This window comes from Globicephala melas, chromosome 3 (genome assembly GCF_963455315.2).
Source record: "Globicephala melas chromosome 3, mGloMel1.2, whole genome shotgun sequence".
Lineage (NCBI taxonomy): Eukaryota > Metazoa > Chordata > Mammalia > Artiodactyla > Delphinidae > Globicephala > Globicephala melas.
The window spans coordinates 115,850,708-115,863,893 of NC_083316.1; the positions used below are offsets into that span (position 1 = coordinate 115,850,708).

General features: G+C 33.8%; 1 protein-coding gene across 7 annotated transcripts in view; it reads left to right on the top strand.

The window, feature by feature from the left end:
• MATR3 (matrin 3) overlaps nt 1-13,186 on the top strand; it is a 48,377-nt gene that overhangs the window by 20,091 nt on the left and 15,100 nt on the right. For 5 of the 7 annotated variants that reach the window (XM_030869468.2, XM_030869472.2, XM_030869469.2 and 2 more), the window contains one exon: nt 9,112-10,199. The exons of the other annotated variants lie outside the window; for them this stretch is intronic. In XM_030869468.2, the coding sequence (XP_030725328.1) occupies nt 9,288-10,199 (912 nt within the window). In that variant the 5' untranslated portion in view covers nt 9,112-9,287. The remainder of the gene's footprint in view (nt 1-9,111; nt 10,200-13,186) is intronic. 7 annotated transcript variants of the gene reach the window in all.

The following is a 13,186-nucleotide window of genomic DNA, read 5'->3' on the forward strand; positions in this document are numbered from 1 at the left end:
AATTAATTCAGAAGGATTTAACCACCCTTGACCTTAAAACATTGTGTATGTTAAAGGAGTCTTTAAACAAACTAATTCTACTAATGCTTTTAGGGACGTGTAAACGCCAAATATTATTACAAGTCAATGATATTTAAACAAACTTTAACAACTGAAGAATGCAAAGAAAATGTCTTACATAATTTAAGAAATAACAGGTAGTTCAAATTCCTAATTTTATAGAAGAGAGAATTAAACCCCAAGGAAGTTGTTATGTAGTTAACCAATGGCAGTGATGCCAGTGTGTTCTAGAATGCTTGCATTTTGATTGGATACTTGATTTAGGCTCTGCATGTTTTAATAAATAGGCTTAAAAATGGAAGAACTATACTTACAGGAAGTTATCCTGTAAATAAGGGAATAATGTGTCAAAGATTGGTGTACATAAATGTTAATGTTGATTATTAAGCATATTAAAAATCCAGAAGATAAAACACTTGGAGATCTACTAATTGTAGTGTGGCCATCAAGTGGTAATCTATACAGCTATTTAGAAGTGTTTTAAGAGGAGAGTAGTGATGGGAAAATTATAGTGGAATATAGTACTCATTGGGAAGAAAGTGTAATAAAACTCCACTAATACCAAATTTGATGTTTTTTTTGTTGTTTCAAGGAACGTGTAAATAAGCATAAAAATAGAGATATACCCAAAATTTTGGCTCTGGATGTTGGCATTGTGGGTCATTTGTATTTCCTTGTTTTTTTTCTGAAATAATCCACAAGACGTTATACTTTTGTAATGAGGAAAAATGAAACATTTTTTGTAAATGCTAGAACTGCTGAAAAGACCAGAATCTCATGTTTTGTTTTTTTTAGGATCTCATGTATTTTTGAGGGGAATTGAGATAGAAATGAGCCAGCTTCTTGAAATCAAGTGCAGAGTGTTCAAAAGTGACAGAAAGAAACGCTTGTGTAAGATACCCTTGTTATTATGTGTGTACAGAGAAATCTGAAGGCATTCTTATGTAAAATTAGGACTGATAATTAGATTATGATATGAACTGCAGCCATTAGCTGTTTTTAAATGATCAAAACTAGAGAATTGGGTAATGGTCTGTTAGGTGATGTTCTTAGCAGATCTTCTAATTAAAAGTCTGTGCTTTGTTTTTATATATCTCTCTTAGTTAGAATCGTATTAAAATTGTACCACACTGTGACAACAGGTTCTAAGTATACTTGACTGACTTAAGGTTTGGGATGGACAATACTAAATTCATTGTGGGTAAGGTGGAAGGGTTGTAGACAGTGTAGTTTTGAAATTTTTTATATATGTGGTTATTCCAGGGTTAATTAACACTATCCAGGAAATTGCTTTAATTTAAAATTCCTAGGTATGTAGTGGGTCTTCTCATTGGACCATTAGGATCAAGGGTCGTGACATGCTTGTTAAAAGGTTTATAGGTAGAAAAGCTGTTTAGTGGATAAAGGTAGAGTAGAGAGAAGCCAGTGGATTGAGAGGACTTTGGATAGGTAGCCTTTAAAGTACTTTAGCTTTTGACTTATCGCAGATGACATTGACTATAAGCTTAAATATAAACTGTAATACAGTAGAAGTTATATGATAAATGCTGTGTTATTTTTCCTCACCTGAATATAATTTATTACTGTGGCAGGTCTGAATAGATGCAGTACCTTTGTGTTGCAGCCTCCATGTGATTTTCCAGTTGTAGGTCAAGCCCTAATGTCTGTATAAAAAAGGTTCAGGAGTTGCTGAAATTAAAATTTACATGAAGTAGCAATGAAAGCTTACGTACAATTCTTTTTAATTAAAATTTTTTAACTTAAAATTTTTAATTATTAAAGATTTTAAAACTATTCCAAAGATTAAGGCTAATTGATATAAAATACTTGGGTTTTTTCTGGAAACTTTTTTAAATAGCAAATCTCTGCCTGCCTTTTGTAGAGTACCAATAGCCTGTGGTTGTTGGTACCTGTCAGAACACGTTAGTAGGAAAACAGAGGGTTCCCGTGGGGGGGGGGGTGGGATGATAGGTCTTCCCAGCTCTTGCTGTTGGCTATTCGGCTGGATAAGAAGAGCGGAGAGGGGGGAAATGCCTATAGTTGTCACAGTTAGCAGTAAATGCAAATATGGAAAGTAATCTGTTGATACTAGAGTCTCAGTAGGATCTTTGATTTGTAGTATCATAGATTGTTAATGAAATAGACAACTTCCTGGTCTTTAAAGGTGATGTGTGTGGTGGGTTCTTTTTTTTTTCTCTGTGGGAATTTCTAGGATGTTAAACGTCTCCCTTTGGTATAGTCACTGAAAAAAGAGCTTATACCATATGTGAAAGTTTAAAGTCAAGTGTTTGAACACCTGAATCACACAGTAGATGGGAAAGGAACAGTAATAGCAAAGAAATACAAATGTTTGTACTTAAAATATTCTTGGGACTTCCCTGGCGGTCCAGTGGTTAAGACTTCGCCTTCCAATGCAGGAGGTGTGGCTTCAATCCCTGGTGGGGGAGCTAAGATCCCACATGCCCGCCCAGAGGCCAAAAAACCAAAACATAAGACAGAAGCAGTATTGTAACAAATTCAATAAAGACTTTAAAAATGGTTCACATGAAAAAGTAAAAAAAAAAATTTTCTAGCTGTGAAAAGATGTGGAACAACAGAACAATTTTAATGCTTAGCTATGTTTCCTTGTGTGGGCTATGATATTCTGGGAAAGCAGAATGGACGAGGGAACTTTACACTTAAGCATCAGGAAACCTAGAAATATTCATAACAGCGTTCTTGTTAATGACAGGAAATTGGAAACAGTCTAAATGTGCATCATCTGCAAAACAGATAAGTGTATGTGCCCTAATGGTGTCTGTATTGCAGTGAAAATGTAGATGTAATCCATGTGTAAATCAGTTTTAAAAAGTAAGCAATACATACATTTTAAGCCAATTTGTATAAAATTCAGAAATGCTAAATTAACACTGTTTAAAAAGATATATGTCTATTAAGTGGTAAGACTTAAAAACAAGAGACTGCAGAAGGGGAGGAGGAATCACTGGAAATTGGTAGGTAGAAGGTATCTAAGGTTTCGTTAACGTTTCTAAACTTTGGTGTTTATACACACAGGTTTGTATAAGGTATGATATAAAGGGGGTGGTGCTGGGCCTTAAGAGAATTACTAGTATTAAATGGAGAACGGAGAGACACATTCCAGCTAATAATTGTATTTGAGTGTGGACTTCATGTGGTAAGTAGTAGGGAGTTGTGTGTGTGTGTTTATTTATTTATTGGCTGCGTTGGGTCTTCGTTGCTGTGTGCGGGCTTTCGGGGGCTACTCTTTGTTGCAGTGCGTGGGCTTCTCTCGCGCAGGCTCAGTAGTTGTCGCCTGCGGGCTTAGTTAGTCCGCGGCGCGAGTAGTATATTTTTGAAGAGAGTAAAATAATGAGTGATATTTTAGGAGGCTTATATTGAAACCTGTGAACATGGATCCAATACACGGATGCCATCAGGAAGGCAAGAGGACAGAGTATCTCCGGTAAGGTTATGGCAGAGGAGATAGAGAGTTATGGACTGCATTTCTGAAGGATGAGAAGGTAATTTAAAGGTAGATTGGAAATAGAGAATGAAGAAGGAAGAGGTTTAATTTGTTTACTTTCACTAGAATCCACTTCTCTTCTTCAGTCTTATTTGTCTAGGTTACTGCCAGTCTTTAAATCTGGTCTTTTAAAGCAGACTTCTGGTTCAGAAACGAAGTTCAGATTTTAAATCTGACTTTAAATAGAAAGAGATGAGACATGATAGTATAGTTGATATATGAAATAGTGCAGTGAAAGTGAAAGGTGTTTATGTCTCTGGGCCAGTCCTTTTACTTCTCATTTCTCATTGGTTGTGAGGATCAGATTGCATAAAGTAAATGATCACTATGGTGCTTACCATGTATCAAGTCTTATTAAATGGGTGTTATTTTTATTCCCATTTTACATACGAGGGAACAAACACAGAGATGTTAAGTAATTTGCCCAAGGTCACATAGCTACTTTGTAGTAGAACTGGGAATCAAATCCAGGCATTTGGGCTCTAAAAATCTCAGTTTATATCAAATCAGAGAGTTGTAAAAATGTTTGTGGAAAGCAGGAGCAGTAGATCATAAAGTTGTGAGTGGAGGGGGAAAATTTTAAGAGTGCAGAATGGTGCCTTGAGAAAAACCACAAATTTTGCTTTTAAGTAGAGAGGAGAGTTAGCCAAGTTAGTGTCTTAGGTCAAATCAAGAGTCAAAATTGCCAGTTAAATGGAATAATTTTCTTTCCTGTAGTATGAATTTAATCAGTTTTCTCTATTGCTTAATCTGAAAATATGTAATGTCTAGTTGATAAAGTCACTAGGAAAAACATTTAAACCTAGGAAGAAGAAAAATGTTCCAAGTCTGAATAAAAGGAACCCTTTCTGTGGATTACCGTGACGATTTCTATTTTAGCAGGTGAAGGTACTGTGTTAGCCTAAGGATCAAGAAGTTGAATCCAGGTCTGTGATTGGATTAACACCAACAGTCTTAAAGCATTTAAAAATAATACTTGTTTTTCAGCCTTCCTGGGCACGACGCTTTATATGGTTTTATCTTTATTGTGTGATGAGGCACATACTGCTTTATACAAAACTGAAATTAATAGAGCTGGATAAGCAACAAGGATATACGGTATAGCACAAGGAATAATAGCTGTTACCTTGTAATAACTTATAGTGGAGTATAGTATGCAAAAATACTGAATCACTATGCTGTACACCTGAAACTAATATAGTATTGTAAATCAACTATACTTCAATTAAAAAAAGAATCTGGGACAGTATTTCCTAGGGGGTTTACTATTTAAATTAATCAGTAGTTTGTTTTTTTAAAAAAACCTTGTAAGTCACTTAAAGGCATGCCATACTGAAAGATTATGGCACTGAAGAACACAGACTAAAATATAAGTTTTTAAAGTGGCTCAAGCTCAATATATAAAATTGAATAGTTCCTCAGATAACAATCTTTTTAAAAAATCAAACCCTTAAATGAAACACAAGTTATAAACATATATTGGGAAAACATATAGTGACATAAGCTAATGTGAAAATGAAAATTTACTTAACACTCTAAAATGGAAACTATGTTGATAAGTTATTTATAAAGCCATTATAAATTTAATAAATGAGAAACTTTAAGGAGTAATTAACCTAACCCTGCATTTTAATTGGAAATGAGTCAGTTGCTTGCTTTAAAAGTTCTGACCAGAGTAGTCAATGCTTTAAATTACTAATAGTGAACTGTCCCTGCCATCTGTTGGTGAAATGGTTAGGACATTTTTACTGTATTGGTATTGTTGGTTGCTACGTGTATTTGGCATATTTTCACATGAATAAGTTAAATCGCAAGGGTGTTTGACCTTGATAGAACGTGGAAAATCTGAAAATTTCTTAACACCCTTTTGTGTTTTTAATTCAGATGGGGAAAATACTGTAAGAAACTATTGCTTTTTGGCTGTTGTGTCTTAAATTTTTATGTGAGATTAAAGGGTTATTATAAGTGGATATTTCTTTCCTGAACATCTCTACAAGCCTTTATGATTATACCATCTTAAAATTAGTTGTTTTTGGGCTTCCCTGGTGGCGCAGTGGTTGCGAGTCCGCCTGCCGATGCAGGGCCCGTGAGCCATGGCCGCTGAGCCTGCGCGTCCGGAGCCTGTGCTCCGCAATGGGAGAGGCCACAACCGTGAGAGGCCTGCGTACCGCAAAAAAAAAAAAAAAAAAAAATTGTTTTTAAGAAGTGATTATTTCACACAATTGAAAACATAAAGATCTATATGATGGTATTAGATACCTTTAAAACGTAGCATTTTTAAATTTAGAAGCTGAAGATTTTTTCTATAATGTCTTCTAAAGAACTAAAGTCTGCTTATGGTCATTTCACTTCCTGCTAACCCTTTGAAAGAATGAATATGTAATAAGACTAATAGGTAATCTTTATTTTACATAGGAAATCGAAATATGAAACAACTTTGTTTTCTCCATGAACTTTCTGGATGTGTTAAGCTTTCATTTGTTTTCTGAAATATTTTAGTTTTCCATTTCTTTTAATTGTTGAAGAAAATAAATCCAATAAAGAGTATCAGATAGTATTCATGGAATGTGGAGGTTGAATATTATTAACTGAAGCTTATTTCTTAACCATACATACAGATACTTGTTCATCTGTTGAAGGTGAAGCTAACATCTTTAGTAGCGCTTATATCATGAACTAGGTTTAAGTTCCAGGTTAATAATTTAGAATTGTGTATTAAAATGAGCTTTAAATCTGTTCATTGAGAATTTGAATATCAGATTGTAGTTAAATGGCATTTGTAAAGCAAGCCTAATTAGTCGTTCTTTTTCTGATGTTTCCTGGTTGGGGGTGGGGTGGAGGTACTTTCTCTTTTGGAAGTGAAAGATTCTGCATTAATGGGCATTTAGAATTTATTGTATAAAGAATTTAAATGGGTAAATTGGATTTTGATATTACATTCTAGGTTAGTTATCTCAAAGGAATTATTTTCAAGCTTTATTAATCTCTATGAAAAGGCAACTTTATAATGATGGGGGAAAAAATACAGTAAAAGAAGCTAATCTTTTTTAAAAATCTTGGTAACTTAGTAAACCTCTCAGTATTGTGCTAACTTTCATAGGCAGTAGGTCTTGCTTAAAGGAGCCTTTTAAAGTGACTTGTTCGTCTTATGTTCACCATTGACCGAAGATCTAAAGGAACTTTTTGTAAATGTTCTTGCACCAGTGCTGTCTTGTCTGATTTCTCTTAATTTCTTTGTTCTAATAAAAGATTTTTAAGAACTTTGTTTCAATCAAAAGTCTGACTTAAGTTCTTTTTCAGTAATGCTACTCTCATGTCTTTGTGTGGGACTGCATTTTAAGTTGAAGCTGAGCATTTTAAGTTGAAACTCTGAGTCACAAAACTATTGTTATTCTTAAGAATTACAAGTTGTCATGGGATTTACATAGTTTGTCTTGCCCTTTTTCTTAGTTTTTCTGACATCCATTTTCTGTTTGTCTTAAGGTTATCACCTTTTACCTTTACTTCTCTTAACCTTTCCTTTTTGCAGATCCACCATTTTCATATATGCTACAAAGAAAAATAATTCTGTAATGCAACAATCATTTATTTCCCTTAAAATATGATCAATTAAAATATTTACATACGATCATAATGCCGCAGTATAATTTCCCTAAGGGAAAGAATAGTTCTTTCAAAAGACTGGCTTTTCAATAATAGAAAGCTTTGGCTCTCAAATGAAGGGCAAAGCTGTAATTAATAGTAACCTCTATACATTGAATTTTTGATTTTGAAAAACCCTCTTAATGGTATTGATTTTTTTTTTTTTTAAAAACAAAGTATACATGAAAACTTAGAGGGTCCTACCAATGTTTACACAGTATTTCAACCGGCATTCTATATGGCATTTAAAAGTCATATCAAAGAAACCTTCATCCAATGATGTACACTTAGTCTTGTCTTTATTAATCTTAAGGCCTAAGTAGTTTACATAACGGATCTCATCTAGAACTAGTTTCTTTAGTGTCTTCTCAAATTCGTCTTCCTTGGTGTGCAAAAACATCTTCTGTACTTCCAGTCATCTCTGATAGCATTTCTGTGTCTTTTTAACTTTGTTACATCTTTTTGTAAAATCTAAAGTCTTGCCTGCAACTTTTTTTTATACTTCTTCTACCACTGTTTTCATCCAGTGTTTCCTTACTTTAATCTGTCATTGGTGGAATTGGTCCCATAATAGACTTGTAACTATTGAATATTGCCTGGTTTTTACATTAATAAAGTTTAATATTTAAAACTAACAGTACTTAGGGGTATGGGTGATGAAATGTATAAAAGTTAACTGAGCAATGCCTCCTAGTAGAATTATGTAGCAAACAATTTAAGACTTATCAACCTCTGTGTGTAATTGTGATTATAAAATTGTTTCATCTAGGACATTTATTGTGTATATCATTTAACTGGTACTTTATGAGCTCACACAAATGCTTTCCAAATTCTTACGTAACAATTTCTGAGGTAAAATAACAATATAAGAAAGAAAATGAAAATAATTTCATTATTTTCACGTCTTGGAGGAAACACATCTTGGAGGATCGCATTCAGAATTTAAATTTTCAAGGTGATTGGGCTATTCTTGTGAAAGAATCTATGTTTACAGAAATCTGTGTAAGCAAGATCTCATTTTCATTTTCACCTGTTTTGAGCTCTAGGGGTGCTGTGGCCCTGAGCATTAAGTGAATGTCGATGGCTACTACCTTGGGGAGTTTCACTTCTTTAAATCACCTATACTTCCTGTACCTGGGTTTTTTCTTGGGAGGTCTCCTATTTCTGTACTGAGCATATTTAGTTCTCCTTACCTTTTAAGGTTAGAGATGAAATAAGCAACTGCCTGATACAGGATGGACAGTAAGAAGGCAGTTAATTGTTTGGCTTAAATTTGTGCAGAAATCCTTAAACTGTAGGAAGTCACTTATTTTTCTTCACATCTGTCTTTACCTCAATTTGATTTTGCTGCATAAAGGTCTCAACTGTTGTGTTTGATCTTAGATCTTATACTAGGTACTTGACACCTAAGCTTCGTTTACTTGTGATTTTACTTGGTTCTTTCTGATAGTGTTAATAGGTCTCATTTTCTAAAACAGAATACAACTGATTCATCTTTGACTTGCTGACCTTGATTTTTTTGTTTTTAGTCTTCTGGAACTTAAGCATCATACTATAGGGTGTATTTTTATTCTTCTAAAAGAAGAGACCCATCTATATTTTTATTGAAATTTTGATGTATTCAGACATCTAACCCTTCAATTGAAATGTTTTTAAATTCAGTATGAAATTCCCTTTAATAGTTAAACTTTAGCATGAAAGACTACTTTTTAAATATCTATATGCAGGCTCTGCATACATCTGAAATCTGTTTAAGTTATGTAATTCCTTGTAAGTTTGAGATCTTAAATGTTTTTTTTTAATCAACATGATGCATAAGTTTTTTTTCTAAAAAAACGGCATCTACTTAAAGGGATTTATGACTAAAATTGCTTATTTTTCTACAGAGTTGTCTGCTGGTTCTCAGCTTGAAGAAGATTCTACAGTCCTTATTGATCCTTTTTCTTGGCGTTACCATTTTTTGAAGCAAAGTTAACCTAGTTTTCTAGTTTGAGCTTTCTTTTTGGCCATCTTCTAAAAATTTTTTTTTTAATCTATAAACTAGACAAGAGATAGTTCTACAATGTCCAAGTCATTCCAGCAGTCATCTCTCGGTAGGGACTCGCAGGGTCATGGGCGTGACCTGTCTGCAGCAGGAATAGGCCTTCTTGCTGCTGCTACCCAGTCTTTAAGTATGCCAGCATCTCTTGGAAGGATGAACCAGGGTACTGCACGCCTTGCTAGTTTAATGAATCTTGGAATGAGTTCTTCATTGAATCAACAAGGAGCTCATAGTGCACTGTCTTCTGCTAGTACTTCTTCCCATAATTTGCAGTCTATATTTAACATTGGAAGTAGAGGTCCGCTCCCTTTGTCTTCTCAACACCGTGGAGATGCAGACCAGGCCAGTAACATTTTGGCCAGCTTTGGTCTGTCTGCTAGAGACTTAGATGAACTGAGTCGTTATCCAGAGGACAAGATTACTCCTGAGAACTTGCCCCAAATCCTTCTACAGCTTAAAAGGAGGAGAACTGAAGAAGGCCCTACATTGAGTTATGGTAGAGATGGCAGATCTGCTACACGGGAGCCACCATACAGAGTACCTAGGGACGATTGGGAAGAAAAAAGGCACTTTAGAAGAGATAGTTTTGATGATCGTGGTCCTAGTCTCAACCCAGTGCTTGATTATGACCATGGAAGTCGTTCTCAAGAATCTGGTTATTATGACAGAATGGATTATGAAGATGACAGATTAAGAGATGGAGAAAGGTGTAGGGATGATTCTTTTTTTGGTGAGACCTCGCATAACTATCATAAATTTGACAGTGAGTATGAGAGAATGGGACGTGGTCCTGGCCCCTTACAAGAGAGATCTCTCTTTGAGAAAAAGAGGGGCGCTCCTCCAAGTAGCAATATTGAAGACTTCCATGGACTCTTACCGAAGGGTTATCCCCATCTGTGCTCTATATGTGATTTGCCAGTTCATTCTAATAAGGTGAGTTAATGCAACAGATACTTCTAATTTCTTTTACGTTGTAGTGCCTATTCTGTATTTACCTATATCTTTTACTCTAATTCTGTAGTCTGGTGACATTGAGTTGATCAAGAATTTTTATACTTTTGAGAACACTTACTTTATTTCGAAGGTAATTGTTTTTGAGCATTTTAAACCAGGGCTTTACATTAATACAATCTGCCTAGATTACTTCTGGCCACAAAGCTGTCATCCACTGGGATTATCTTGTTGGTTTTTGGCATCAATATGTTCTTCTTAATCGTATATTTAAGCAGGTTTTTTGTCTGCTTTGTTGAATTGTTTTAAGTATATATATATTTTTTTGTTTTTGTTTTTTTTGCAGTCAATGTGCTCTGCCATTCAGGATGCTAGATAATCAGCTCTCCATCTGTCTTAATTACTGATTCGTATGTAGTAAAGATGTATTCTTGAACAATTCTCTTTTTTTCCTTATCTGTGGCTACAGGGAAAGAGTTAATGTAGAGCCCTGGTGTTTGTTTCAGTATATTTCATATTTTAGATTAGTTCATTCTTCCTTTTTTAATTTCCCTTTAACACAAACTCTCATGCTATAACTGAAATTTTTTCATCATTTTTTTTCTCCTTTTCCACAACTTTCTTAAACATACTTCAAAACTCACTTTTTATTATCCCATATTGCATCTATCCCTTTAGAGACTTGGGAAAATCAACTACTGCAGTATCCTGCTCTGTGTTCCTCATAAGCATGTTCTTTTTCTGACTTAGGCTTAGACTTCTGGTATAGTCATTTGAGGAAAAAAAAAATCTAATTCTCCTTTGCTTTAATTATCACATCTGGCAAAATGGGAACTTTTTCAAAATGTCCTTTTAAATATATTGTCTTTTCTCTTTCAACGTTTTCAATGCTAATCATTCGCACTGGTTTTTTTCCCCCCAAAATACAGTGCAGTTGACTTAAGGTCAACATTATAGCACTCCACTAGCTTGATCTGTAATCTGACCATCCATTTTTCCTGATGTGCTGTACTTAACTGGAACATGTTGCTGCCATGAAACTGATTTGATGGTTACTGTTACAGGGTTTTTTCTTCACATTAACATTTGGAAGGGTCATTTTCTTTTCATATCTATCCCTTTTAAATGCATTTTTAAGTGAGTGTTGATTTTTGAGCAAACTATATCATATAGGTCATTAGAGATTTTGTTTTTAATCTTTTTAAAAGTATTACCAATCAATCCCTTTTCTGTGTTTGGATCTCAATATTTTTGTCTCAGATAAGTAAGAGAAGAGACTTCTTACATTATTTGAATTTACAGAGTACTTTGAAAAATATCTTTAAGAATAATTCCTAGCTAAATATATGTATTCCTTATAATACAAAAATCTTTTGAATTAATGCATCAATAATTTAAATATACAAGGAATATTTTAATCTTTAATCCATGTCAAAATAAATTAACTTCAAATGCTAAATTTACGTTCATAGATTAATTTTCATTTAAGACAGAACCACAAACTCATAAAAGTTAGGGAATTATATTTAGTTGGTGTTTTCCTTTTTCAGATTTGTTGGATACACTAAAGTATATCATGGAATTTAGTTTTTGTTCAGTACCAAACTTCAAGTTTTAGGTCTGGTATGAATTGATTTAACGAAAAGGTCCATTAAACTTTGGTGACTCAAAGTATTTTGTTACTTCTTGCCTGTTCGCAGAAATGGCAATACGAGAAATATTCTCAGATAGGCTCTCTAAACTCTAAGGAAGATAGCTAGTTACAGTGTCTCAAAGTGATTGTAAGGGACTTAAAATCTTTGCTACTGGAGTCATCATAAATCAAAAGCTGTTGTTGGAAGTCACCTTTTCCTGACTTTGAGCAGTAATTTAATTTTGCTGCTTACACATGGGAAAACAATTCAGTAAATAAACACAAAAGAAAACCAAGAAGGACTTTAATCAGAAAAAAAGTTTCTATTTTTATGTATGATTATACTTTTCTCTCCAAATGTTGTTACCTTCTAGTTCCTTAACAGTTATATTAATAAATAATGATAGTAAATGGACCTAAATTGACAAAAGAATATATTTGAAACTTTGAATTCAAGAGTAAGACACCTTACCTAGTGCAGGAGGTACTTTTAACCTGTAAAAATGCATGTACCCTAGCTAGTTTGGGTATTTTATCACAAATTTAGAAACAGTTAAGAATTACTTTAGAGGCCCTTTGATTGTTTGGTTTACAAAATTTATGGTATTTGTAAATTGTACCAATTTTAAGAAGTTTTAGCACCTGGATTCTCTTAATGTATTTTAGTTTCCTTAACATAGCTAATGTTTTCTGGATATCTTCATTATGGAAAAAATACTCACTTTTAGTAGGGATCTTTTTAATTTATAGCTGATGTAGAATCAATGAGTTTAGAGAAAGTAGATAATGAAAAAATTTTTAACATTTAATCCTGCTCTCTGGTATTGCTGCATAACTTGGAAAATCTGTTCTTTTCACTTAGTAGTAACGTTAAATAGCCTACATGATCAAAACTTCTTCTTACTATGAAATAAGAAACTTTTAGGTGAGAAACATCTAATTTGTCATCATTATTTTTGATATTTTAAGTAACTTTCAGTGATGGTGTTGCTTTTATTTCTTTCTAGGTCATTGTAGAACATCAAGTTGCTTTTCTACACAGCCTCAAACTTGCCTCAAAATTCCTTTCACTTAAAGAAAACTGGCCACTACAGCCTTTTCACTGTCTTGTCACTTGAGTTCATATTTTCCTTTCAGTATTCTAGAAGCCCTTAAGTTATTCTTTATTCTGCCATTCCACATGTGCTTCTCCAAATTATCTTTTCTTTATATAATTTAGGTATCTCAGTGACATCAAGGTGAATGTAGTTTTTCCTGCAGAACTTCTGAATTCAAAAAGTGAATCCTTACTCTTTATTAATCTGATGTGAGAGTTACCTCCATGTAGAATCCAAGG